Source organism: Leuciscus leuciscus (assembly GCF_965113295.1).
Source record: "Leuciscus leuciscus genome assembly, chromosome: 20".
Classification (NCBI taxonomy): Eukaryota; Metazoa; Chordata; class Actinopteri; order Cypriniformes; family Leuciscidae; genus Leuciscus; species Leuciscus leuciscus.
The window spans coordinates 27558836-27584867 of record NC_138744.1 but is presented as its reverse complement, the minus strand read 5'-3'; the positions used below and the strand labels follow the sequence as shown (position 1 = coordinate 27584867).

At 40.2% G+C, this 26032-nt stretch overlaps 1 protein-coding gene across 3 annotated transcripts; it reads right to left on the bottom strand.

Annotated features, from left to right (window-relative positions):
* abhd5a (abhydrolase domain containing 5, lysophosphatidic acid acyltransferase a) lies at window positions 1–25896 on the bottom strand. 3 transcript variants are annotated; one of them, XR_014200732.1, is made up of 9 exons: window positions 25820–25881; window positions 25394–25474; window positions 24311–24396; window positions 16054–16426; window positions 6668–6822; window positions 3111–3222; window positions 2732–2918; window positions 783–1242; window positions 1–737 (listed from the first exon to the last, which is right to left on the bottom strand). XR_014200732.1 is itself a non-coding variant. In XM_082150454.1 (8 exons), the coding sequence occupies exons 1-8, from the start codon at window positions 25849–25851 to the stop codon at window positions 1153–1155; spliced, it is 1116 nt and encodes a 371-aa protein (XP_082006580.1). In that variant the 5' UTR covers window positions 25852–25881; the 3' UTR covers window positions 1–1152. The 3 variants fall into 3 exon arrangements, 2 of the variants coding, with proteins under 2 accessions (XP_082006580.1, XP_082006581.1); XM_082150454.1 differs by having other exon boundaries at window positions 1–1242; XM_082150455.1 differs by lacking the exon at window positions 25394–25474 and having other exon boundaries at window positions 1–1242; window positions 25820–25896.
* Window positions 25897–26032: the final 136 nt, after the last annotated feature.

The window sequence follows — 26032 nt, the reverse complement described above, 5'->3', positions numbered from 1 at the left end:
TTCAGACTCATAAAATTTGTTTATTATTATTAAAATTAACAACAGACATCAAGTTCACACATGAAAAATAGATTTGTCAAACCTGGAAAAATATAAATTCAAACAATTATTATTTACAAAATCTTTATGACAGCCTCAATTTAATTCAGAACAATAATGATACTAAAATAATGTTTCCTTACAAAATAATGCCTGCGTTTACAGTATATTGACTTTGCCCTGAGGCATGTTGCATTTATTTTGCCTGAAGACTTAAACTCTGACCTGGGGCTCAGTACCATTTAAATTTTGTGAAAACACCAGCCTACAGGCGAAGATAAAGGCAAGATGGACTTTAAATGGTTGAGGATATTACAAATTGTGCACGTATTTTGGAAATTGAGGCACTTAAAAAGATTTTGTGGCAATTTTACATAAAAATCTTCTCATAACAGGTTACAATAAGTGAAGTGATACATGTGAATTGCATGACCGGAGGATATACATGCTTTCTGTTGATCCACCCGTCTGCCTCCCTTCTGATCCTAACAAAGAATCTTTTACAGTTTCATGAGGTAGAAAACAACAAAAAGGCTTCAAAAGCTATAAAACACAACTGTCTCACATTCTGATAAAGGTCCATGAAAGTTTATAAACACAAAAAAAATTTAAAAAGTTTTTTTTTTTTTTTTTAAACCATAGGGATACATGTTTTTGGAAATTTAAGTTAATTAAAGTGCCTAATTGCTCTTAGTTAGCTTACATGTCTATGGTCACTAAATACCTTAGTGAATGTACTGTACCACAAAATGTTTTTGATTGTCATAATAATGAACAATTATCATAATATTATAACATATTTATATCCAAATCAAAGATAAACAGATTAAAAAAAACCTCAAAATTTTCACATTATTATATCATCATAATTATGTGACATGGAAACGTATTATTTAGGACCAAAAAAAATAAAAAAAATAATAAAGTTCAGTAGTGGTGCAAAACAAGCATCTGGTTTTCAAACCAACTGGCCTTCAAACTCTCCGATCCCAATATAGGACTCAACAACGATAATTTGCTGACACGCATGAGAGTGTGTGCATGTGGAGAAACAGCTCTGCAGAAAGCCATATTTGGATAGTTCCAGAAGAAAAGTACCTTCATCATCACTCTTCAGTTTATCGTTTCACAGACATGAAGTATCTTCTGGTTGAAATCCTCTGGCTGATCAGCATACACATAGTGTCCTGCACCTCGTATGGCCTAAAACCAATGCAAGCCAATAAGAAATTTAACATAGCTTAAAAGCAGACAGACATTGACTAAGATTACCAAGAAAATAATCAGTGTATATACCAGAAGTGCCATAATAAAATGAAGGTGTTTATTTTGAACCAGTGCCACAGATTGTGATATAACATGTTGCAATATTTTCACTTGGCTTTAACATCCCTAATAACTCGAAGATTACACAATGGCCTTTCAGAACTAGAATAATTAGCTCAGTTTTTGTGGTGGTGAGAGGAGTCAGTCTGGAACACAAGCATATTCATTGTACAAAGACTTTTGTTTTTGTTCCGCCTGCCAATTCAAACTGTACTTTTTCAATACTGCTTGCTCTCAACATTTTAATCTATTAGAATTCATGCAAAAGAACTCCCACTGGAATTAAGAAGTTATTTGTGGGAAGTTATGCCATCCAGGCAAAGCTCCAAATGTCTATGAAATCCCATGAAGGATATCTTGCCCATCATCATGCCCTAACGGGTCATATCATGAGGTCCTAAGGTCCACTTATACCTTTTATTGTGCTAAAAATAGTCATACTGTCAAGTTTCCTTTCAGAATCATCACGTTAGCATGCAGATTGAGATTTGTATTTAACTGCCCCATCCTTCAATAATAGCTTCTTTGAAAATCCTACATGCATTATTAAAGAATCACAAAGCAATGTGCTACACAAACTGTAATGTTTGTAATGTTTGTAACTGTAAACTTTGTAATGGTGCTGTTTGAGCATGAAAAAGGACTGCAAAGTTACAAAGCACAAAGTCCACTCTAAAGGCAGTTATTCTTTTTATCAGTAAGCGCTGTTTCTGAACTCCCTGAAATGCCTCGATTGTAGTCCCGGAAAGTAACAATATGTCACAATATTCCTCATTTAAATATTTCCCGCAAATGTATTCGCAAAAAAAAGGGGGTTGAGGCCTTATTGAGTTGCGTTAGTTGTGTGCTGTCGCCATGACCATGATTTTTCGATCTAACGCGGTTACGGGAATGACATTTCCGAAACACACTTGAAAAATAAGGTTTTTGAACATTTAAGCAGGAAAATATAGGCCTATCCTAGTCGACCCCAAAAACAAAATCAATATTTTGTAAAAAGGCATTATAGGTCCTCTTTAAGATCATATTGAAATGATAAGGAATCTTGAAAAAAAAATACTTCAGTCACACATATGAAACACTGGGATCCTTCAGAAGGATATGCAGAGTTGTAGGTGCTACACAATGACAGGAACAGCACAGCCTGGCTGTGACTAGGTGGGCCAATGTTTTGAATGCCAAACAGGCATTGCTGACAATGTGGGCAACCATGTGTTCAAATGCATTTCTGTATGAAATCATACAGATCTGTGTGATGTTGCAAAGTTGCAGTATGTTTTCATAGTACATCAAGCTGTTATCGCAAAAGATCAAGAAAAGTTTCTCTGAGTGGCAGTGTGTGCTGAGCAGTGAATGGAGAACTCACAATGATCTCTACATGGGAGTTTGGCCTCATTTCTTTGATTGAATTGCCGGAGTGGCCATCTATGCTGGAGCGTGAGCCATAGATCACCGTAATGGGGATGTCGCTGTGAATCAGGCCAATTCTCTGCAGCATGGGCCTCTTTGCCCAGCCATACGGAATGGTCATGTTTTTATAGGCTGTTTCACCGCTAAAATATTAGGATCATAATAAAAAAATAAACAGCAGACCGTTATGAGAATTTCAACGTTCAGACATATATCAAAGCCATTCACAACAAAAAGCATAAGGGAGAGGGTAAGGGAGAGAAAGAATTAGATGATAGATAGATAGATAGATAGATAGATAGATAGATAGATAGATAGATAGATAGATTTGGTACCTTGGACTTTGGACATTGAGATGGAAGATATATTCTGTGACTCTGTTGTCATTAAACATAGCCGCAAATTTCTTTTTGAAGTCTGGTCTCAGAGTCTGCACAAGAGTGGGACCTACAGGACAATGCAAAACACACATCTGAAAAAACTAAAAAGTGAAAATCCACTGAAAATCGATCTATCCAAAAATGATGGATCACCCATAAATTTTTCATCCTATCATTAATTCTTCAGTTCATGTGTCACATGTTCCCATTGTCAGTGACTAATATCCAGCCCCCTTCAGAATCCTACAGAACTTGACAGAAAGCTCTGCAGATTTCAAGGAATTGGAACGTCCATCACTCACAAAGTTCTATACATGACCAGAGGCGGCTCGTCAGCGGAGGCAAGGGAGGCACAGCCCACTCGAAATTTTGAAAGAATAATTTAATGTTAATATATTTGTTGTGTTGCTATGTGTTCAGTATGTGTATTTCTTGTTTTTATTTCACCACTGCAGACCATAAAATATGACTGAAATTGGAGCTACCGGTTGTTTGCTTTTCCGCTGCTTTCCCCCCATGAACATGCCGAATGTTTTCTAGAATGATTGGTTGTTATACTAACAGAAGGCTAATCACCTCTGTGATGCTGAGAAAGTAAAATACTTACTGGTGACTGGTGGCTAATTTTCTTTTACCAACGGAGGCAAAAATCTCTGGATATGGATTGTGCCACTCCTCCTCCCCTTCTCGGTCTTCAGATTCGCCTTAGCAATCACATCGGAATTACACATACAAACGATGTGATTGCTAAGGCGAATCTGAAGACAGAAGGGGAGGAGGAGTGGCACAATCCATATCCAGAGATTTTTGCCTCCGTTGGTAAAAGAAAATTAGCCACCAGTCACCAGTAAGTATTTCACTTTCTCAGCATCACAGAGGTGATTAGCCTCTCTTAGTATAACAACCAATCATTCTAGAAAACGTGATATTAGTTTGAACTGCTCCCGCTGATAATCTATTCTCGACAACCTAATTATGAATTATAGAAATATTGAATATTTTCAAAAAATGTACCAAGCTACCATTCGAGCAAAAGACCCACGCCTAAGCTTGACATACAGCAATCATTTTCATTAAATAGCAGAGGGTGGGAGACAGAACAATACAGTAGGATGGATTTTATGATAGGAGAGTAAAATTCTATTTATATTGTCTTGCTGTGTATGTGTAATTTTATTACATCTAAAAGACATTTTAAGCAGTTAATTACATTTTTTTAAATAATCTGGGTTCTCAGATTTAGTGTGCCTCCTTTATTAAAAAGCCCACCAGCCACCACTGCACATCACTATTGTGTTTTGTTTATTACATATACTGGATAATCAGATTTTTTTTTGGTATCTTTCAGCTATTAATAATAGTATAGTACTCTAAGCTCCATTTAACACTTTTCACTATGCTAGATGGATAGTTCACCCGGAAATTTTAATTCTGTCATTAATTTCTCACTCTCATGTCATTCCAAACCCATAAGATTTTCGTTTATCTTCGGAACACAAATTAAGATATTTTTTGATGAAATCAGAGATTTCTGTCCCTCTGTTGACAGCTACGCAACTACAACTTTAACGATTCAAAAAGTTCATAAAGAGATCATAAAACAAATGCATATGAATTGAGAGGTTTAGTCCAAATTAATGTGTAAATGTATTGTAATGTACAATGTAAAGCGACTTTGAGATACGGAAAGGCGCTATATACATAAAACTTCTTCTTCTTCAAATTTTAGACTCAATCGCTTTATTATATGATGAAAAGATTAAATTTAGGCTTTTATTCTCATGTAAAAATTCATCAACTTACACATCAGTTGTGGTAAATGGAAGCTCAAGTATGCTTGCAATGAGGTTCATTCTCGTGTTACGCAGCACGTTTGAGCTTCAGCAAGAACCAATAAGATTCATTCTTGTGTTACGTGCAAGAACCAATGAGTTTCATTCTCGTGTTACGCAGCACGTTCTAGCTTCAGCAAGAACCAATGAGATTCATTCTTGTGTTACACAGCACGTTTGAGCTTGAGTAAGAAACAATGAGGTTCATTCTCGTGTTACACAGCACGTTTGAGCTTCAGCAAGAACCAATGAGGTTCATTCTCGTGTTACACAGCACGTTTGAGCTTCAGCAAGAACCAATGAGATTCATTCTCGTGTTACACAGCACGTTTGAGCTTCAGCAAGAACCAATGAGGTTCATTCTCGTGTTACACAGCACGTTTGAGCTTCAGCAAGAACCAATGAGGTTCATTCTCGTGTTACACAGCACGTTTGAGCTTCTGCAAGAACCAATGAGGTTCATTCTCGTGTTACACAACACGTTTGTGAGCTTCTGCAAGAACCAATGAGATTCATTCTCGTGTTACGCAGCACGTTTCAGCTTCAGCAAGAACCAATGAGGTTCATTCTCGTGTTACACAGCACGTTTGAGCTTCTGCAAGAACCAATGAGGTTCATTCTCATGTTACGCAGCACGTTTGAGCTTCAGCAAGAACCAATGAGATTCATTCTCGTGTTACACAGCACGTTTGAGCTTCAGCAAGAACCAATGAGGTTCATTCTCGTGTTACACAGCACGTTTGAGCTTCAGCAAGAACCAATGAGGTTCATTCTCGTTACGCAGCACGTTTGAGCTTCAGCAAGACCCAATGAGATTCATTCTTGCGCGCCAAGCAGGTTCTGTTGAACTTTTGTTTATGTTCAATGAACAATGTTAAAATGTTTAAATTAAATCTGTTCATCATATTCACGATCGTGTCTCTTCAGAAAATGTGGACTAAACTGCTCTATTCATATGGATAAGTTTTACGATCTCTTTATAAACTTTTTGAAGCGTAGTGGCTTACTGTAGCTGTCAATGGAGGGACAGAAAGCTCTCAGATTTCATCAAAAAGATCTTCATTTGTGTTCTGAAGATGAGTGGAAGTCTTACGGGTTTGGAATGACAATGAGTAATTAATGACAGAATTTTAATTTTTTGGTTGAACTAGCCAATCCCTTTAATATCCATTCCACATAATTCTGTAGATTTCCCTAAGAAATCAGCCCATAAAATGTGAAAGTCTGAAGATTTTATCTGGGCTTGTGTATGATCACAACTATCCTGAGTCAGGGGGTTTCTGGGTATGAGGTTTTGGTTCTCCTAAAATACTGGATACTTTTATACTAAACTAGATCCTTGATAATTCTAGGATTTTTTCCAAAGCCAATTTGTTCTTGCAAAACAATTGCAGCATATACACAGAAGGCAATGTGATTAAGGTATGCGATATGAGACGAGTATGACGTATGAAAAAAGACATGCTCCAATTACTGAGTGAATCATTTCAGTGAAATTGCAAGTGTGATGTCTTGGCTAAATCTGTCCCTAGGTTTCATTACTGACAATCTTTATCACATGGTGTTCCACATCATTTAAGATATACAAGCACATCTTGAGCCTTAAGCTGTAATTTCTCTTTTTCTCATTAATACTTTTATTAAGTTTGATTTGCACTCTCAGATTAGAATAAATCTTACCTAAAGGTCCAGCCAATCTGAGACCAGCGAGGGGGTTGAATGGGCTCAGCATTGCCCCTATCGCTTTGATCCACACAGGAATGGGCCTATCTTGGTCTCCTGGGTCAGGACGTTCTGGAAAACCCCACGGTTCCACCAGAATCAGGTGCTTTACTCTGGACAGTGGGTAAATAGAAGGACATACTGTAATATATCTGTAGCATATTTTCAATTGAATCACAACTAAATGGACTTACACCAAGCTACAACTAGTTACAGTGACCAAATGTCATTTTTAAAGCCCCCATGTGGTGAAAATCAAGATTTTAATGTTGTTTAGATGTCTATGTCTACAGCATGTCTACAGCGATGCCTACAGCAAATTCAATTTTGTTTTTAATGTGCTTTAAGACAAACCATGTGCAAATTCACAAGTCAACACCATTGCTGAGTATTTTCTCCTTAAAGCGACACTATGTAACTTTTCAACCTTCATAATATATTTCCAAGATCCTTGTGATGGTACATCGACTTACAATAGGTTGAATGACACGTCTGCCATAGCCTGACAGGGTCTGTATCGCTTTTACTGGCACTATGTAACTTCGGGGTTCGGGTAGTAACAAGAGCACAAAAAGAACTACAAAATTCGACTGCTTTACGGCATACATCACTTCCCCCACCACTTCGTCAAATTTGGATGTGAGAGGCCAACCAGCGTTTGTTTTCGGCTTTCGTGCGTATGTTTTTGTCATGGGGGTTGTTTACACCTGGCCACTTCATGCATTTTCTCAGATCGGATAGCTATCCGATCGTGAAAAGTCCAGGTTTAAATGCCCTCCGAAACGCATTTGAGACGGATTTGAATCCGATCCCTCAAACCACTTCAGGAGGAGATCTGAGACGCATTCCAGACGAAACTGGACAAGTGTAAATGCATATGGTTGTTGAAACCACATATGTAAATTGTACTCCTCCCAAAAATGAAAAAAAAAAAAAAACGTGTGAGAGCGTTATAGGCTATTATGTTACAGATATGACGACGCGCTGGAACACGCATCACCGCAGATGAGCAACTTTAGGTTACTTACGTAACCCCGGTTCTCTGATAACATGAGTGAGGTATCTCACTATGGGAAACGCCTCTGGGCGTGACAGATCTGGAAGTACCAATTACACCACGTCTGTCAGTTGACAGACCAATCACGACAGTGATGCGGGAGTCCCCCTTCCCACATATACCACTGCCAGTGGTCCCTACTTCATTCTCTGCATATCTCTTCTCCGTGCACTGCAAGGAGGGACGTGTGGTGAGATACCTCACTCATGTTATCAGAGAACCGGGGTTACGTAAGTAACCTAAAGTTCTCTTTCAAACATTCGCTCGGTATCTCACTATGGGATATAGACAACTCCCGTATTGCAGATATGCTGTCTGAAGCAGGCCTGTCAACCAACTCAGTGATGCATGTAACATAACAATCCCCAATGAGTGTTGTGTGTTTTTTTTTATTTATTTTTTTTATACACTTAAGACGGAATGAGCCAGTGATGGCTCAGTGACATCCAGTCTATAAAATCGGACAAATGTGTGAGGCGAAGCCCAACTTGCTGCAGCACATATGTCCTGAACTGAAACGCCCTTAAACAGTGCCCATGAGGTAGCCAAACCTCTGGTAGAATGAGCCCTCAGCCCTTCCGGAGGACAGAGGCCACTGCTATTATAACCTAATATAATAGCTTCCACTACCCAGTGGGACAGGCGCTGATGCGAAATAGGTTTCCCTTTATGAGAATCAGCCCATGAAACAAACAACTGATTACTCTTCCTTAGCGCTCTCGTTCTGTCCACATAGTGACGCAACGCACGGACAGGGCACAAGCAATGAAGCCGCGCATCCTCTGACGAGAGAAAAGGCTGCGGATGGAAAGCCAGTAAATCCACCTGTTTACAGGAGAGAGCTGACTCGCTGACTTTAGGGACAAACGCTGGATTAGTTTTGAGAGTTACTCTCGAGTAGTCCATAGCGAACTGCATACAGGAGTTATGCACCGATAATGCGTGAAGTTCACTCACCCGCTTAGCGGTCGAAAGAGCCAATAATAAAGCAGCCTTTAGCGAAAGGAGCTTTAATTCAACACTCTCTATAGGCTCAAAAGGGGGCTGAGATAGTGCGTTAAGGACCACCGACAGATCCCACGGCGGAATCAGTGGCTTTGAAACCCTGTTCATACGCCGTGCACCTCTCATAAACCTGCATACAAGCGGGTGTTGACCTACAGTGTTTCTGTCAACCCCCACATGACACGCAGAAATTGCGGCAAGATAAACCTTAACAGTTGAAAAGGCTCTGCCCTTATCCAAAAGTTCCTGCAGAAAACACAACATATCCGCGACAGAACAGAGAAAAGGAACAATATGTTTGTGTGCGCACCATCGCTCAAACACAGCCCATTTCCGATCATATGCCGAGCGCGTTGAAGCAGCTCGCGCGTTCTGAATTGTTTCAATCACTCTCGGAGGCAAACCTGTCACACTCAAGTTTAACCTCTCACGGGCCAGGCCCAAAGAGCCACTTTGTCTGGGGCCGGGTGAAATATCTCCCCGCGAGCTTGCGAGAGAAGGTCCCTGCGCAACGGGAGGGGCCAGGGCTGTGCGTAAAGGAGCTGAATTATCTCCGTCAACCACAACTTCCCTGGCCAGTTCGGGGCAATCATTATGACCGAGTGACCGTACTCTCTTACCCTTCTTAGAGTTGGAAAGATCAGACTCAGTGGAGGAAACGCGTACAGTAGTGCGTTTGGCCACGGGTGCGCCAGAGCATCCACACCCATAGGCGCACCGCTTCTCGCCAGAGAGAAGAACAGAGGACACTGAGTGTTTTCGTGCGAGGCGAAGAGATCTACGGCAGCCCGGCCGAACCTCTCCCACAACTGGCTCACTACCTGAGGGTGGAGAGTCCATTCTCCATACAGAGGATTCCCCCTGGACAAGAGATCCGCCCCCACATTCATTATTCCCGGGACGTGGGTTGCCCGTAGTGAATGAAAATGCTTCACGCCCCACAAGATTATTTTCTGTGCTAGACTGTGAAGCAGATGGGAACGTGTGCCTCCCTGGCGGTTTATGTATGCCACCGTCGTTGTGTTGTCCGACCTGATCAAAATGTGGTGGTTCCTTAGGAACCGCACAAAATGATTTAGAGCCAGAAAAACTGTTAACAGTTCCAGGAAGTTTATGTGTGCGTTTTGTAGCGAGACGGGCCATTTCCCCTTCGCTATCCTGCCCTCGCACACTGCACCCCAACCTGTGAGCGACGCATCCGTCGTAACCACCTTTCTCAGAGAAACTGTTCCCAGCGGAGTCCCTGACTCGAGAAAGGACCGATCTCTCCATTGACGGAGAGCGTGCATGCAGCGTGACGTCACTATCACTCTGCGGTTGAGGTGGCGTTTTGGACACAAGCCCTGCGCCGCCATCCAGTTCTGAAACTCTCTCATTCGCAACAGTCCCAGGGGAATGACAGAAACTGTCGAGGCCATCAGACCTAGAAGACGTAAACACAGTCTGAATGACACTCTGTTTCCTTTCTGAAAAAGGGATAGACAGCCGCGAATTGACCTGATGCGCTCCTCGGACAGAAAAGCTCGATATAGGTCTGAGTTTAGTCTGAGACCCAGGTAAATTATCTCTTGTGTAGGCACCAAGCAGCTTTTCGTTTCGTTTATCTTGAAACCTAAGCTCTGCAAATGAGACACGAGCATTGTTGTCTCTCTCTCTGCCTGTTGCCATGACGGCGCGCACAGCAGCAGATCGTCCAAATATGCTGACACTCTCAGACCCATTATTCTCAGCGGTGTGAGCGCTGCTTCCACACATTTGCTGAAAACCCTGGGCGCTAAAGACAAGCCGAAGGGGACTGTCAAAAACTCGTAGGCTGTGTCTCGATAGGCAAACCTGAGGAATTTTCTGTGTGCTGGGTAGATGCTTATGTGAAAATATGCATCTTTCAGATCGACTGACGTAAGCCAGTCCTTGGGACGAATAGTTTGAGATAACGTCTTTAAGGTCAACATTTTGAACTTGTATTTCCTGAGGTGTTTGTTGAGGTTCCGTAAATCCAGAATAGGACGGAGACCCCCCCCTCTCTTGGGAATAACGAAGTACCGGGAGTAAAAACCCTGATGGCTGTCCTCCGGCGGCACAACTCGAATAGCTCTTTTGCTCAATAAAGAGGCTATTTCTTCCTCCACAACCTGAGCTGACTCCCCCTCTGCTGCTATTAACACACTGTTGAAAAGTGGAGGTTTTACAGCAAATTGCAGACGATAACCCCGGCTTATTGTGGATAAAACCCAGGGGTGTACTGCGCATGCGCGCCAGCTCTCCGCCTGAGCAGCGAGCGGACCGCAGCAGCTCTCGTCCACTAGTGACGCGGCGGCGCCCTCTAGTGGTGGAGCTGGGGACTGCAGCTCTGATTTTGACTATTTTGTTTTTGTGTGTGTTTTTATTTTCAAACATAGCTGTGCCCTCGGCCCACTGCCTGGATGCACAGGGAACGTGTTTATTATTTCCATAGCACACATGTCTTTTGGAAAACAGCCCTCTGCCCTCTGTTGTAACCCCGTGGGTGGAGGGAAGGAAACTTTTCTGTGAGGCACTGGGGGAACTGGTGCAAACTTCACATCTGAACTGGTCATTATAGAACTTGTGAACAATTTCCCTGTCCGACGCCTTCTCTTGGCTGGAGGGGGAGAAAATGACCGTTCTCTTTGAGGGAGGATAGCAACAGATACTCCGTGAGTGCTGTTGCTCATCCCTTCGTCCTGAACCTGACGAAATACTAGGTTGCCCGCCGTTTCTTCCCTCCCTGAGGGTTTGCTGGACGGTGTCTGGCTGCAGCCGCTGCGAAGGAAGGTTTACCCTTCGGCTGAGCTGGCTTAGACTGTGGCTCAGAACGCTGAGGCTGAGGAGGTCTGGGGCTTCTAAAATCTGACCGACCACCCCCTTGTGGGGCTTCAAACCTGGGCCGTGGTGGATGAGAAGCCCTACCGGTGGATCTGCGAGGGAGGCAAGTCTGGAAAGCCTCACCCTCCTGCTTCTTTTGATCGCACCGTTCCCTCATAGCAGTGACCGATGCCCCGAAAAGGGCTTTGGGCTCAACTGGAGCATCCAAGAAGTCTGCTTTCTCTCTGTCTGACAGCCCTGACAGCCCCAGCCAGAGAGCTCGCTCGCCGACCACTGCTAAGCCCATGCTGCGGCCGCAGCTCTGGACCGCACCTCTGGAAGTTCTCAGGTTGAGATCTGCAATAACACAAATTTCTTCCCAGAGGGCTGGGTTTGGTGACCCAGCAACCATTTGCCTCCCCATCTCTTCCATAAGCTCTGCCTGATAAGCAGTGAGGAGAGAGGTGGCATTAAGAGCTCTCACTGCCAGTGCAGAAGAGCGATACATTTTCTGAAACACTGAGGCCGTTAGGCGATCAGTGCGTCCTGGCAGTGAAGCCGAAGCCGAGGAAAAAGCTGTCCTGCGGTTAGGGTGGAGATGATGTGCAACCGACAGCTCGACAGGAGGGGAATTTGACATCCCTAACTCCTCCATTTTATCCACATCCAGCCTAGAAAATCCCTTTACGGGAACTCTGTGAGAAAATGGCTTATCCCAGAAACGTTTCATCTCCGAAACGCACGCGGGGACCGCTGGAATGAGCTGCTTAGCTGGTGGAGCACGTGACGGCAGTCTTTTACCGTCATAGAGATCTCTCTCTGCCCCCTGGCCCGTCTGCTGTGATGGCCAGTCTATGGAGAGTTTTGCCGCCGCCCTCCGGCACATTTCCAGCAGGTCGAGCTCCGCCTGCGCCGGGGAGGGTGAACCCTCGCTTAACGCGCTGTCTGGCCGGGGTGGGTTTGGCGGGAGGATCGCATCTTCGTCATCATCCTCACCATCGTCCTCTAACAAACGAGCGATGGCCTCGTCGTCCTCGTCATCCTCCTCTCTCACATCCGTAAGTCCTACGGATCCAAAGAGGGGAGGTAGTTGCGGGGAGAATTCGTCCATGTATTCGCCCCAGCTGCAGGATGCCGGAGGCTGCTTAGCCTCCTCCGCGGGTGGCGGAGAAAAGCAGGGATCTCCCTTGTTAGTGGCCGCGACACGCACTCTTCTCTCTAACACCCTCGACGGGAAGAGAGAACAGTGAGGACAGCCCTCGGGGTTAGCGAGGGCTGCCTGTGCGTGTCTCACCCCCAGACATGCGATGCATAAAGGATGAGAATCCTTGCCCGATATCATCGAGCCGCACGCACACGGGCGAGAAGTTTCTGCTTTCGGTCCGCCGTTTGCAGAACTTGAAGTTGCCATAATATGGTATCTAAGCTCACCGCAACGTGCAACTCAGAATAAGGGAATATCTAAGAGAATTCGCCGTAACGCGTTAATTCTCTTAAAGTATACCAGAATCGATAACACTATTACAGTGGAAAAGAAAACCCGCTAACAAAATAGCTGCGTTCAGCGACGTACCTTGACGGCTCGTCTCAGAACCGTTAAACAACTATTTCAAGACAGGTCCTACTGAAGGATAGCTTCCAATTTGATCTTCACGGGGAAGAGATCGAAGAATGAAGTAGGGACCACTGGCAGTGGTATATGTGGGAAGGGGGACTCCCGCATCACTGTCGTGATTGGTCTGTCAACTGACAGACGTGGTGTAATTGGTACTTCCAGATCTGTCACGCCCAGAGGCGTTTCCCATAGTGAGATACCGAGCGAATGTTTGAAAGAGAACTGCATCAAGCCAACGTGCAATCTATCGCAAAGCAAAGTGAAAGTAAGTCGCAGACGCTTATCACACAATCTTCATCATTAAAAGTAAAGAAACGAAATGATCTTACCAGGGCTTTTACTGCTCTCTCTTATTGCGGTCTTTGATTTTGAAATTTTAGCTGATGATCTATAAAATGCAGCTCATATCTGTTGCTTTCGGTGACGCGAACTCCATTAAATCTGCATAAAGCGCAAGAATTGAAGATCGAATTTAAATCCGTTTCGCAAAAAATACATTTATGTGACCAGGTGTGAATGGAGTCGTTTTGATAAATCAGATAGCTATGCCTCACGAATTAGTTTGCCAGCTGAACTCAGGTGTTGTGAGGTGTATTTATCACGTTGATTCCTGCGATTATCATGAGAACAGCTTTCAATATCTCACATAATTATCATAAATAAGCCTAACGCAGAGGTTGTAAATAGTGTAAACGAGCACAATTTGCAAACTATTATGATAAATTGCAATAATCATGTCTAATGACATCATAACGGCCAATGTTATGAAATAATGCGACGTACATTTAACTTAATTGATGTTATCTTGCATTTTGTAATGTTTACATTCCAATAAAAACAACACAAATCAAATTATACAGTAGGCCTAGACTATAGACTATTTACTTGTGATTTAGCTGCAATCATGTAAAAATGTTATAATATAATTTACGACAGTGCAAGTATTCCACAGCGACTCTAGGGGTCGCTGTTTGACAAAAACACAATTTCTACTTAGTGTGGCTTTAAAACTGCAATGAACCAAAGACAGTCTCAAAAACACGCTGGTGTTTCTGACGTCGCAAACTACCTTGTACCAATCAGGTCAACGCGTGATCGTCAACGAATGGATCTCTGAGCTGGTGTGAGTGAGTGGAGGCGGGGCTCATTTGCATATTCATAGAACCACGTATACTAAATGAGGCAAGGGTGTAGAGTTACATTCAAGCTATTTTAAGGCATGAAGAAAATTCATTAAAAATGTCATTTTGGTGATCAAAGATGAGTTTTAAGGAATACGATTATTGACTAGAGGGGGACTTTAAAAGAAATCTGTGCATCCTGATACACAGAGACAAAAGCGAAAATATGGAATATGCAGCAACTCTAATGCTTTTTGAAATCGGATGCTAACAAAAATAGTTTCGAATCAGATTCTGAGGTCAAACTGCTGACAGATATAAAGGTTGTGGGAAATGGGGAAACAGGAAGGATGTGAAAAACAGTGTTCTGCATTCAGAGCCACAGTTACAACACAACATAGAAGTGAGCTTCTATTCATCAAGGGGCTGATTTGAAATCAGATTTAAATTTGTATTAAGGTAAGACACAGGATACAGAATGGCAAATTATAAATTAGAATTTATAGAAGTAGAACTACAATGGGAAAAGAAATCTAAGAAATGCATGTTTAGTTTTCAATAATGCAATTAATTTTTTCTGTATGAATTATGCAGAAATATATGATCTCATTCACATCACACAAGGTATTTCCAGAAACATTAGATAACATTAAAGGGATACTCCACTTTTTTGGGAAATAGTCTCATTTTACAACTCCCCCAGAGTTAAACAGTTGAGTTTTACAGTTTTCGAATCCATTCAGCCGATCTCTGGGTCTGGCGGTACCACTTTTAGCATAGCTTAGCATAGATCATTGAATTGGACAGGACCATTAGCATCTCTCTAAAAAAAATGACCAAAGAGTTTCGATATATATCCTATTTAAAACTTGACTCTTCTGTAGTTACATCGTGTACTAAGACCGACGGAAAATGAAAAGTTGCGATTTTCTAGGCTGATACTAGGCGGAACTATACTCTTATTCCTGCGTAATAATCAAGAAACTTTGCTGCCGTACCATGAGTCCAGCAGGCGTATGACGCAGCGCCTGAAAATAGGTCTAATAGGTTAGACAAACTTAGTCCCGGTCACGTTGGAAGTTACCGAGCTGGGGACTATTTTCAGGCGCTGCGTCATATCATTACGAAAATGAGCCTATTTCCAAAAAAAGTGGAGTATCCCTTTAATAATTGTTATGGACCATGGAGGAATCAACACTTCGTTTATACGCTGCTCTAATGTACTAATTTACATGTGTCAATATTTATTTTATAAAATAAAAATTTGCTTTGATGCTGTGTTAATTGTTTTGGCAGTTAACTTAAGTAATAAGCATTCAAATTAGATGTGATAAATGTATCTACGCAGAATTAGTCCAAATTAATGATGTAATATGTTATGTTTTGCCTTAAAACATAAGTTGTGTCTGTGTTAAATTGCCAATTCATTTCAAATTCATGAAATGCAAGGCAGCCAATTCTCAAATTCTGACATTTGTTAAACTCTGCCAGGAGTATCATTAAAATGTTAATGATTATCAAAAATTACCACAAAAAAGATGCAATGGCCATTCATCAACCAATATGACATTTGTAAATCAATCAAATGCACTCTGCTCTAATATAGATATTTACTATAAATGTGTGTGCTTGCATAGTATTTAATCCCTCACTCAATAAGAGGATCATAATAAATATATATTTCGCTAAAGCTGAACTCTTTTCTGTCTTTTTAGTTACAAACCTATCTGGGTAAATGATTGCGTAGGAGGCAGCCAGATATCCTCCCAGGTTATGGCCCAACATAATCATACTTTCCAGGCCCAGTTTCTTCCTCCACTGTTCGATGGACTCAACAAACTGGAGCTCAGCCTCCTGGGCGTCCGTGCTGAAGTGAGGTCTGCTGCTCTGGCCAAAGCCCAGCAGGTCGAAGGCGTAAACGGGCCTCTGCTGAGCGAGAGAGTCCAGGTTCAAGGCCCAAAATCCCACACCACTCCCAAATCCATGCAGCAGAACCAGAGGGGTTTTATTTTCCACTGGCCCCTTAAATACCAAAGTCCACAGTGTGTTTTTGTCAGATATGTGAACAAACTGCCTGCAGAACTTGCTTGTGACGTCTGAAAGGAATAAAAAGAAAAGGTTTCTGTATTATAAAGGGCACAGAAAATGTATCTGCAAAGGTTACATCTTACCAAAAAAAAAAAAAAAAAAAAAAAAAAATATATATATATATATATATATATACACACACACACACACACACACACACACACACACACAACTTAGAAATAATAAGTTAATATCAATAAGTTTATTATCTTCACTCTTTAAATATATATTTTTTACCTATATGAATAAAACAAGCTAAGCATTTTCATATCTAGTGCAGACTTTATTACAAGTAAAATTCTGCTCAATGCACTGTGAATGATTACTTGATGTATTTAATAAAAATGTGAAAAGTATAATCTTTAGTGCTTTATTAGTTTAGTCAGACTGTGTGTGTCAACCATTCTGAGTTAAATTAAGATGAGACCACTTTTTTTTTGAGTAATCAATGCAGAAATCCACATATGTTTGGCAAAGACTATTTGTATGCAAAAAGTATTATATGTTATTTACACTAAGAGAAAATAGCAGTATTTCTTTACCCTAAGTGTGCACATTGTAGTTAGATGCTATTTATACTTAGTGCAATAGTGACATATACTATTTACACCTGTATTGTAGTAATTATAAAACAGTATGTAATAATAACAACATATTCGGTGTATTTGATTATTTACTAAAATCATAAATGGATGCTGCCATATTAGGACATTACTTTTCCTTATCCCTAAAGCACACCTCTACACCTATGTTGGAGGTTCATACTAAACCTGCTGATCAGTAAATGTATCCTCGAAGGTCCAGTAAAGAAACCATGGTTTTGAGTGTGGTAATATGAGCTACATGTGTCGTGGTTGAGCTCGTCCGTAGTGCCAGCACATCAATCAACGATCATGAGGACACCACATCCAATTTCAATTATAGGTCAATTAAAAACACGTTAAACCCTTTATTCCCACTATTAAAAAGGCAGATTCGAACTTGTGTTGGTCACATAACAGCACACGTCTGAGGGTATGTTTACAAGACAACGATGTACTAAAAAAGGAAACGTTTTACCTTTGTGTTTTTCGCGTACAGACGACAACGTTATCAAAATGATCCCGTTCACACGATTCACGAAAATGACTCAAAATGCTGTATTCTGCTGCTAGGCCAGTAGTTGGCGCTGTTATTTTGTAAAGAAAAACTATGCGCCTATAGATTGAACAAATGATACGCAGGCGCATGACGTCACCGTTTTCACAAATTCACGTTTTTGCAGTTTACACGGAGATGATAACGGTATCGTTTTAAAGGGTAACTCAAGGACGAACCCTTGGTTGCTGAGCAGGGGGGCGTGCACCTGAGACCCGCGTTTAAATAGCGCATGCTCTCTCTGTAGGCATGTTTACATATGAGTTGCCATGATAATGACTGACAGATCTATCTTTTCATACAGATTACATAAACAGAGAATATTTGTTTTCGTTTTGAATTAGATATTAGATAAATGATTATAAAAAATATATTGCTTATGCCTGTGACTAGTAGTCACTGAGTTTTGTTTAAGTTTAGAGACGTGCTCCAGAAAAAAAGTTCACGGAGACGGAGAGGCAGAAAGCACACCCTGTTTATTTTTTTTATTTTACAAAAGCAACAAGTTTTTTTTTTCAACTGTAAGTGGACGCATAAAAAAGTAGACATTTAACAGTTAATTATTTCATATTTCTTAAGTCTGTATGACCATAAATGACAGAGTATTTTAAGTCTAATTTGCTGCTATGTGACACTGACAAAATCCAGCAAAACGCGCTGGTGCATTTGTCGACCCCCAGAGGGTTAACTTTAGCCTAATAGGAACCCAGCTAACACAGTACGTTGTGACGACGTCATCAGTTAGTCGTCATTTGTTCAGCGTGACATTACTTTATGACAACGTTGTGAGGACGTCGTGGTAAAGTTCTATTTTTTAGAATCTTGGCTAACGTTCCAGAAACGTTGTGGGCACGTCCTCAAAAGACGTCGCTAGTTTATCCCATGGAGAACGTTGTAGAGACGTGGTCCACTGGTCTCCTGATAACTTAATAAAATCTTTGATGAATTAAGTAGGCCTAAATGTTCCATATAATATCCAAATGGCATATTATCATCACTAGGATAATATTTGTAATGCAATTATCTGGAAAGTTATCTGGAGACCAGTGGACCACGTCTCTACAACGTTCTCCATGGGATAAACTAGCGACGTCTTTTGAGGACGTGCCCACAACGTTTCTGGAACGTTAGCCAAGATTCTAAAAAATTTAACTTTACCACGACGTCCTCACAACCTTGTCATACATATAAACGTTATTTTATAAATATAGGCTATATAAAACGTTAAATATATATAAACGTTGTATATAATTATTATTATTGTTATTATTATTATTAAAGTCTGCGTGAACTGGAAGTTGCAAATGACTTTTCTCCAGTGTTGTGGCGTATTTCCAAGTGAAACGGAATATTGAACAGAGGGCAGAGTTTTACTTTAGTGCTCCTCTTCTCCATCTCTGCTCAGTTTGAGGGGAGTGGTTAAGCGTTTTTCAACTCAAGCCGTCAAGCCTACGTCATCAGAAAAGGAACGCCATTTCAGACCGGAAGTAACTTTTCAGACTTTGATTAAAGATTACCACGGCAAACAATTTTTTTCTGTGTATTAACTTGCACGGATTAATTGTTCACCACAAGACTAGTAATATGCACTAACAAAGTAAATAGGGTCAATTTTGATTTCATGTCGACTTTAAGGAGGTTGGGTGTTCGTAAAAACAATTAAAAAAAATCTTCAAACTGGAATTCAAACTTGAAGAACTTCAAAATCAGTTTTAAATTCATGAGATTTGTATTTATGTAATGTGTTAATTCTAGATGTTTATTTATGTAAATACTGCGTGACTGACGTGTTTTATGAGCATGCGGGTTGAACATTCGAGTAGCTTTCAAACCCTGGAGCGGCGCAGAGTTGCCATGGAAACGGCGCAGGAAAAGCAGCAAAGCTCCCTCTCTCGCTGTTGTTTTCACTGCTTTCAGGTGAGTTTAGTCTCTAAAACCACACACATAATATACACAACTGTTCCTGACACTTTTCTTACATGTTATTGACACACATCTGTTGAATATTTACTTTATAGAAATGGTTTAGTGTCTTCGAAAAAGTCCGTTAGCATCTCAAGCGTTTTCAGAAGAGGTAACGTTAGGCTAACCTAAGCTCTTGTTTACAAAAGTTTGGGCTTATATTCACATCTTTGTGTAGATGAGAGTTTTGTAAAGGTTTTGCTGGCAGTTGAATGGGTGATTGGAAGTTTACTCATTTATTTAACAAACTGACATTTAACATAAATGTATGTGCTGTTAATCGATGCATCACTTACACTGAGCTAAAATTGTCTGAAACTAGTTAAAATGCGTTTTGATCTTTCACGGTAAAGAAATATTGATAAATGTTCTGTTATTTTAGCAGGGACAAAATAACCCCTCTACAACAGAGGGAAAGCTCCACGATTTCAACAATTTCAAGAGAAGTGGGAAACACAGGTGAACCGAGGAAGCTTATTAAATAACTTCATATCCATTTCCCCCCACCATATTTTTACCTATATTACTGACTGATTTATTTGATAAAAAATACAGTAAAACAATAATATTGTGAAATAATATTAACATTTAAAATAACTCTTTTCTGAATATATTGTAAAATGCAATTTATTCCTGTGATCAAAGCTGAATTGTCAGCATCATTACTCCAGTCTTCAGTGTCACATGATCCTTCAGAAATCTTTCTAATATGATGATTTGATGCTCTAGAAATTGGTAGTGAAGCAATGAAGCACATAACCACCAGACATTTGTAGAAGGTGCCTCATAGGACACTAGAGGAAACAATTGAACCTATTTCTGCAAATAAAATTAATAATAAAGAAACTGCTGAATCTTTTCATTTCTTTTTTTTAAGGTCTTTATTGTTTTTCCGCCAAATTATAGAGAGTAGTATCAATAAGAATATCAAACACTTTTTTTCAATAAAAAGAATAAAACATTTTAATAGTTGGTTACATTATTCATTGATTATGTTTTTTGATTAATTAATTGATGTTACATTTCTGTACTCATTACTTGTTAACATGGTTAAAAAATCGTTAATGTTCAAAATGTATTGGCTTAGTTTGTACAAAGTAACACTGAATAAATGCTGATTAATAAATTAATACAGTGTGGTTTTGGGCCATTTTCTATTTAGAATTTAATAGGGGTTTGTATTGGTTTCCATTACATATATGTATTGATCCCTAAATGTATTAACAGAAAACAATACACAATTCCCTATTAGAATTTATAAGGTTTTACAGCAGAGAATGAAATGTTTGAGTTTATCAGTTCTATGTGGATTTCAAGGTTATGGAACAAGCACATCTTAATTCCCAGGACTAAAGGTGAGAAGTATATTAAAAATAAATGCGGACGTGGTATTTTGGTCGATAGGAAGTACCTGCCACGTTCCGGCGACGTACCACTATAACGTCGCCACGACGAATACAGGAATTACAAAGTTATGTTGCTGGAACGTTATTTGGCACGTCGCACCGACTAATATGGTCCTTTGATGTTACGTCCTCGCAACATGGCAGTTTGGTCATTAAGACGTACTCATCACGTTCTTGCGACGTACCACTATAACATCGCCACAACGATTATGGGAAGCACAAAGTTAAGTCACTGGAACGTTATGTGGTATGCCGCTACAACGAATATGGTCCGGTCCGGTTACGTCTTCACAACGTAACTGTGTTAGCTGGGGCACATAAATTGTGATTAAAAATATATGCCCACTCACATCAAGACGCCGCTGTGGTGGTCTAGTCCATGCAGGAGGAGCAGCGTTTGGCACTGCGTCGCTTCTCAGCGCGAGCTGTTTGGAGAAGCCCATTTTACCTAGGCTAAACGAAATAATCTAAATAACTATATAAATGCTATGCTATCTAGATGCTAATATACGCTATCCTGATCGTTTTCAATACTCGCAATTCCAACTTCTGACTCGCTACATTTGTTTTGACGGAACAAGATGCTTTTATACCAGGGGCTGCCAAGGGCGTGGTGAGCTGGTGCCCTCTCACATCACAGGGCACCACAACTTCCAATAGGAAAATTCAACTGCAGTAGCCACCGTTCAACCTGAAGAAGGCAGCACTTAGACGTTTTTATGCCATATATTGTAGAATTAAAACACTTTATACCCAAATGTACGGTGGCCGAGAGAGCTCAACGCGCTGCAACTGAAGAAAACACATGCAAATAGAAAAACACCTGCAAATTAAGAAAACATCTTCATCAGTTTCACAACACATGTGTGCTCCAAATACTCACAACACAACCAAATACAGAAACGCGCTGCAAAAGTTCACAACACAACCAAATACAGAAACGCGCTGCAAAAGTTCACAACACAACCAAATACAGAAACGCGCTGCAAAAGTTCACAACACAACCAAATACAGAAACGCGCTGCAAATAGGACAGAACACAACGGAAATGTTTCCGGGGAACCCAATAAGTGACGGACCCGGCTGGGACGTTTTTTATTGCTCGTGAGCATTACCTATGCCCTAACGTTACTCCCTTAAAAGGGCAGACGGCAGAGCCCTTGACGTGGGCACTTTGGAGGGAGCGGGGCACTTGTGTGCCATTATGTAGCCGTTTGGAACGGACTTGATGAAGGGAGCAACGAAAGCCAATGTAATTTCCTCATTATTTTCACCTGGGATGTTCCCATGACAACGCAGCGCCGTCTCATATTTGGACCTCTTATATAGCCTACTGTCTATGATTTGGACCCTTCATTCTAACATTTCTTATGAAACTTATTTTAACATAACATGAATGTGTACAATGTAACTGATGTATATATTAATATCTTTCCCTCATGTTCTTTTTCTCTATCTTTTTTTCTTTAATTTATTTTAGTCTTCAGCTTGTTCTTTTCTGATTTAGTATTCTTATGACATTGAACATATTACAAATGCATTTTGTATATTGTATACAAAGTTGTATGTCATAAACGTGTAATCTCTGTACATTTTGCAACAAAAATAAAATAATAAATTAAATAAAATTAAAGTAGACAGCTCCGTAAGCACGTCCCAGTCGGGTCCGTCACTTATTGGCTTCCCCGGAAACATTTCCGTTGTGTTCTGTCCTATTTGCAGCGCGTTTCTGTATTTGATTGTGTTGTGAACTTTTGCAGCGCGTTTCTGTATTTGGTTGTGTTGTGAACTTTTGCAGCGCGTTTCTGTAGTTGGTTGTGTTGTGAGTATTTGGAGCACACATGTGTTGTGAAACTGATGAAGATGTTTTCTTAATTTGCAGGTGTTTTTCTATTTGCATGTGTTTTCTTCAGTTGCAGCGCGTTGAGCTCTCTCGGCCACCGTACAAATGTCAAAAAATTTACTCGAATCAATGAACAGCACTAATAAAGCCACAGTCTTACAGATCATTAACTAAAAAAAAAGTTGTTTTAGGGTTTAGTTACCCTTTAAAAAACGTACACTTTGAAACCTGTTTTCAAAAGTTTGCGTTTTCAGGCCCCCAAAACACCGTTGTTGAGTAAATGAATGGCCAAAATGAATAAAAAGTTTAACGTTTTTTGTTGAAAATGGTCTTGAAAACGCTCCCTTACTCTCCACACCACTGCTCCTGTTTTCAAACGGGTTTCTTTTGTAGTTTTGTCTCACTCAACCAGACAATAGTGGGCGGAGCTAGTGTAAATAGCCTCTGCCAACAAGGCAAAATTCAACTATTTTATTTTGGTGTAAATCAGGGTTTCTCAAAATCGGTCCTGGAGGGCCACTGTCCTGCACTGTTTAGCTCCAACCCTGATCAAACACACCTGAGCAAGCTAATCAGTGTCTTCAGGATCACTAGAAACTCACAGCTAAAGCCTGGTTCACACGGCAGGATAATTAGGCCGATTTTAGCCCCGATTCACCCCTTCCGACAATCTTAAGGATGCTCCGATTATCGTAAAATAATCTGATCAGATATTCCTGCCGTGTGTGGTGTGTTAAGACTGCTCTCGTCTGCTCGGAAGGGCATCGGAACCGCTCCGATCTCAAATCGGGGATATCCAACATGTTGGATTTATTCGGCCGATTTCTTCTCGTGTGTGGTGTCCCCCGGGGACAAACGAGCACACAGCCTGTGGACTGTGGCGTGTAGCCAATCAGAAAGCGAGGTGACGAGGAAGCACCGGGAAACAAAATCAAAACAGCCGGCGGCATGGCGCACCAGAAAGTCCGTTGGACGTCGGAGATCATCGCCTTTTCTTTTGATAACGTTTTTTTTTTCGGTTAAAAACAAACTACAAACTATCGCCACTGCATCCTCTTCGTCCGCCATGATTGTTTACTCTGAAGTCACGTTTGATCTCGAGGGATTTTGCGAGATTTCCCGTTTGACCTGGGAATGCTCGGGAGTCAAATCGGTTCATGTGTGATGTGTGTTGATTTTGCCGTGTGGCTGCGCACCACACACTGTACGACCAAAACTGCTAGACCGGTGATTTTTTATCGCCGTGTGTGGGGTCTCTCAGGTTCGGAAAATCGGCCGACAATTTTAAAATCGTCCCGTGTGAACCAGGCTTAAGTGTGTTTGATCAGGATAGGAGCTAAACTGTGCAGGACAGTGGCCCTCCAGGACCGAGTTTGAGAAACCCTGGTGTAAATAGACACTCATCATCAATTATGTTTATCAATTATATTGATCATCATCAATTATGTTTATTAAATAATTCTAGAGACAATTTGCAATACCTAACAAACACTTGAAAAGTTTGGAGTTTAAATTTTGATTTGACAATGGTTGGTGTTACTCACAGTGCAGCATCCTCTCTTCAGCCTCCTTCAGTTGGCTCTGAGATGTTGGGCTCCAGGACGGCAGCCAGTCGGTAATCCACCATGACCTACAATCAAATTAAATGTGAGCTTCTCATTCTTATTTAACTTAGAAAGAAACCAACATGAGATGGCTGAAAATGTTTGTTCTTTACAACAACAACAATTAATGATAATAATGACAGGTTAAAATCTGCTTTCAGAGCAAAATAAATTCATTAATTAGGCTAGTTAATAAATGACATATACAGGAAATATTAAGTAGGCTTTCAAATCTGCTTTCAGCGGACACAAAAGCCCTTAGACCTTGAGGAATAGCCTACTTCATATAACTTATTGTACATTGTAACAAAATTGTACATTACAGTGTCCATGTTACACATATTATGTTAATTATATATTGAATATATATACTATATATGTAGTTGTGCTCATTCTGACAAAATAATCACATATTAAAATATGGCTTAACCTCCCAAAACTAAATCGAAGCCAAAACTAATTAGTACTATACACCTGACTGTTGCTATGTACTGTGAAATTGCCCTAATTTACCATGAGGTCATCAAGAGCAATGACAGGAGCAATGACTGATTCATGATTATTAAATGAACAAATCATTGATTTAATCTTTATATATATATATATATATATATATATATATATATATATATTTTTTTTTTTTTTTTTTATATATATATTTTTTTTTTTTTATATATATATATATATTGATGATTTAGACAGTTAATGAGAATCTCTATATTATCTTGAGACAAAATACTTTATTTAATCAACTTGAACAAAACTGAACATGTTTTTCAGTACCTGCATAAAATACCCACTTTTGCCAAACAATGCCACTGAAAACACTAAAAATTTCCATAAATAGGAGGGAAAAGATTTGGTAGAATTTAAATTTGATTTAGAATATTGGTTCACATTTAGTATAGCCATGTTGCTAAGATTACACTGTAGTTTATGTAATAACATGAACACTGTAAAGTGACCAAAACTAAGAGGCACTTAGTAGAGTTAGTTTATGAATAACATTTGGACACATTTTACCTCACTGTCTTGTCCAAGAAAGAGAAAACACTGTAGAAGAGACTACGAATACCAAGAAACATCAGTACACGCTGTGCCAGTCTAAAGCCAAGAGAATGTGAAAGTGCTGTCAATCAAAGACATACTGTAATAATTGTATTACAATACAGGCAATTCATAATTTAATTAGAAATCAGTTTTGTATTAATTTAAAGAGTTTGTTAATAAAAAAAAGAATTGGCAGACAGAAAGAATTGTAAGAAGTAAATAGCCTACATTAACAACAACCTTAGGTTTTATTGATAAACACTGTACACACACAGTTAGTTAGCGTACGGCGAGCAAACGAAAACGAATAAATCTAACTAACGACAACAATAGCAACGCACATATAATTCACACCATTTAAACATTTTTAAGCAAATGTGTGCTTAGAGGGTCACTTACCCAGTGCCCGCTAACACTGTCTCCTCAGCCATGTTTTCGACACAGTGCTGTTCACTGTTCAGTTAGACAGAGAATTGTGTACATTATGTTCTTATGAGTCGAATCTTTTATTGAATCAGTTGAACAAGTTAAAAAAACGGACTGAATTAATGTCACCTTCGTACATGATGGCCAGAAACCAGAAACCCGAGTAAAATGATAGTAGGAGCATTT

Excerpts from the sequence above, each read along its gene's own strand:
- abhd5a (XM_082150454.1), bottom strand. The coding sequence starts at position 25,851 with ATGGCTGAGGAGACAGTGTTAGCGGGCACTGG. Across the intron at positions 24,397-25,393 it reads TTCTTGGACAAGACAGTGAG|GTCATGGTGGATTACCGACT; the intron begins GTAAAATGTGTC and ends ATTTGATTGTAG. Across the intron at positions 16,427-24,310 it reads TGAAGAGAGGATGCTGCACT|ACGTCACAAGCAAGTTCTGC; the intron begins GTGAGTAACACC and ends TATTCCTTTCAG.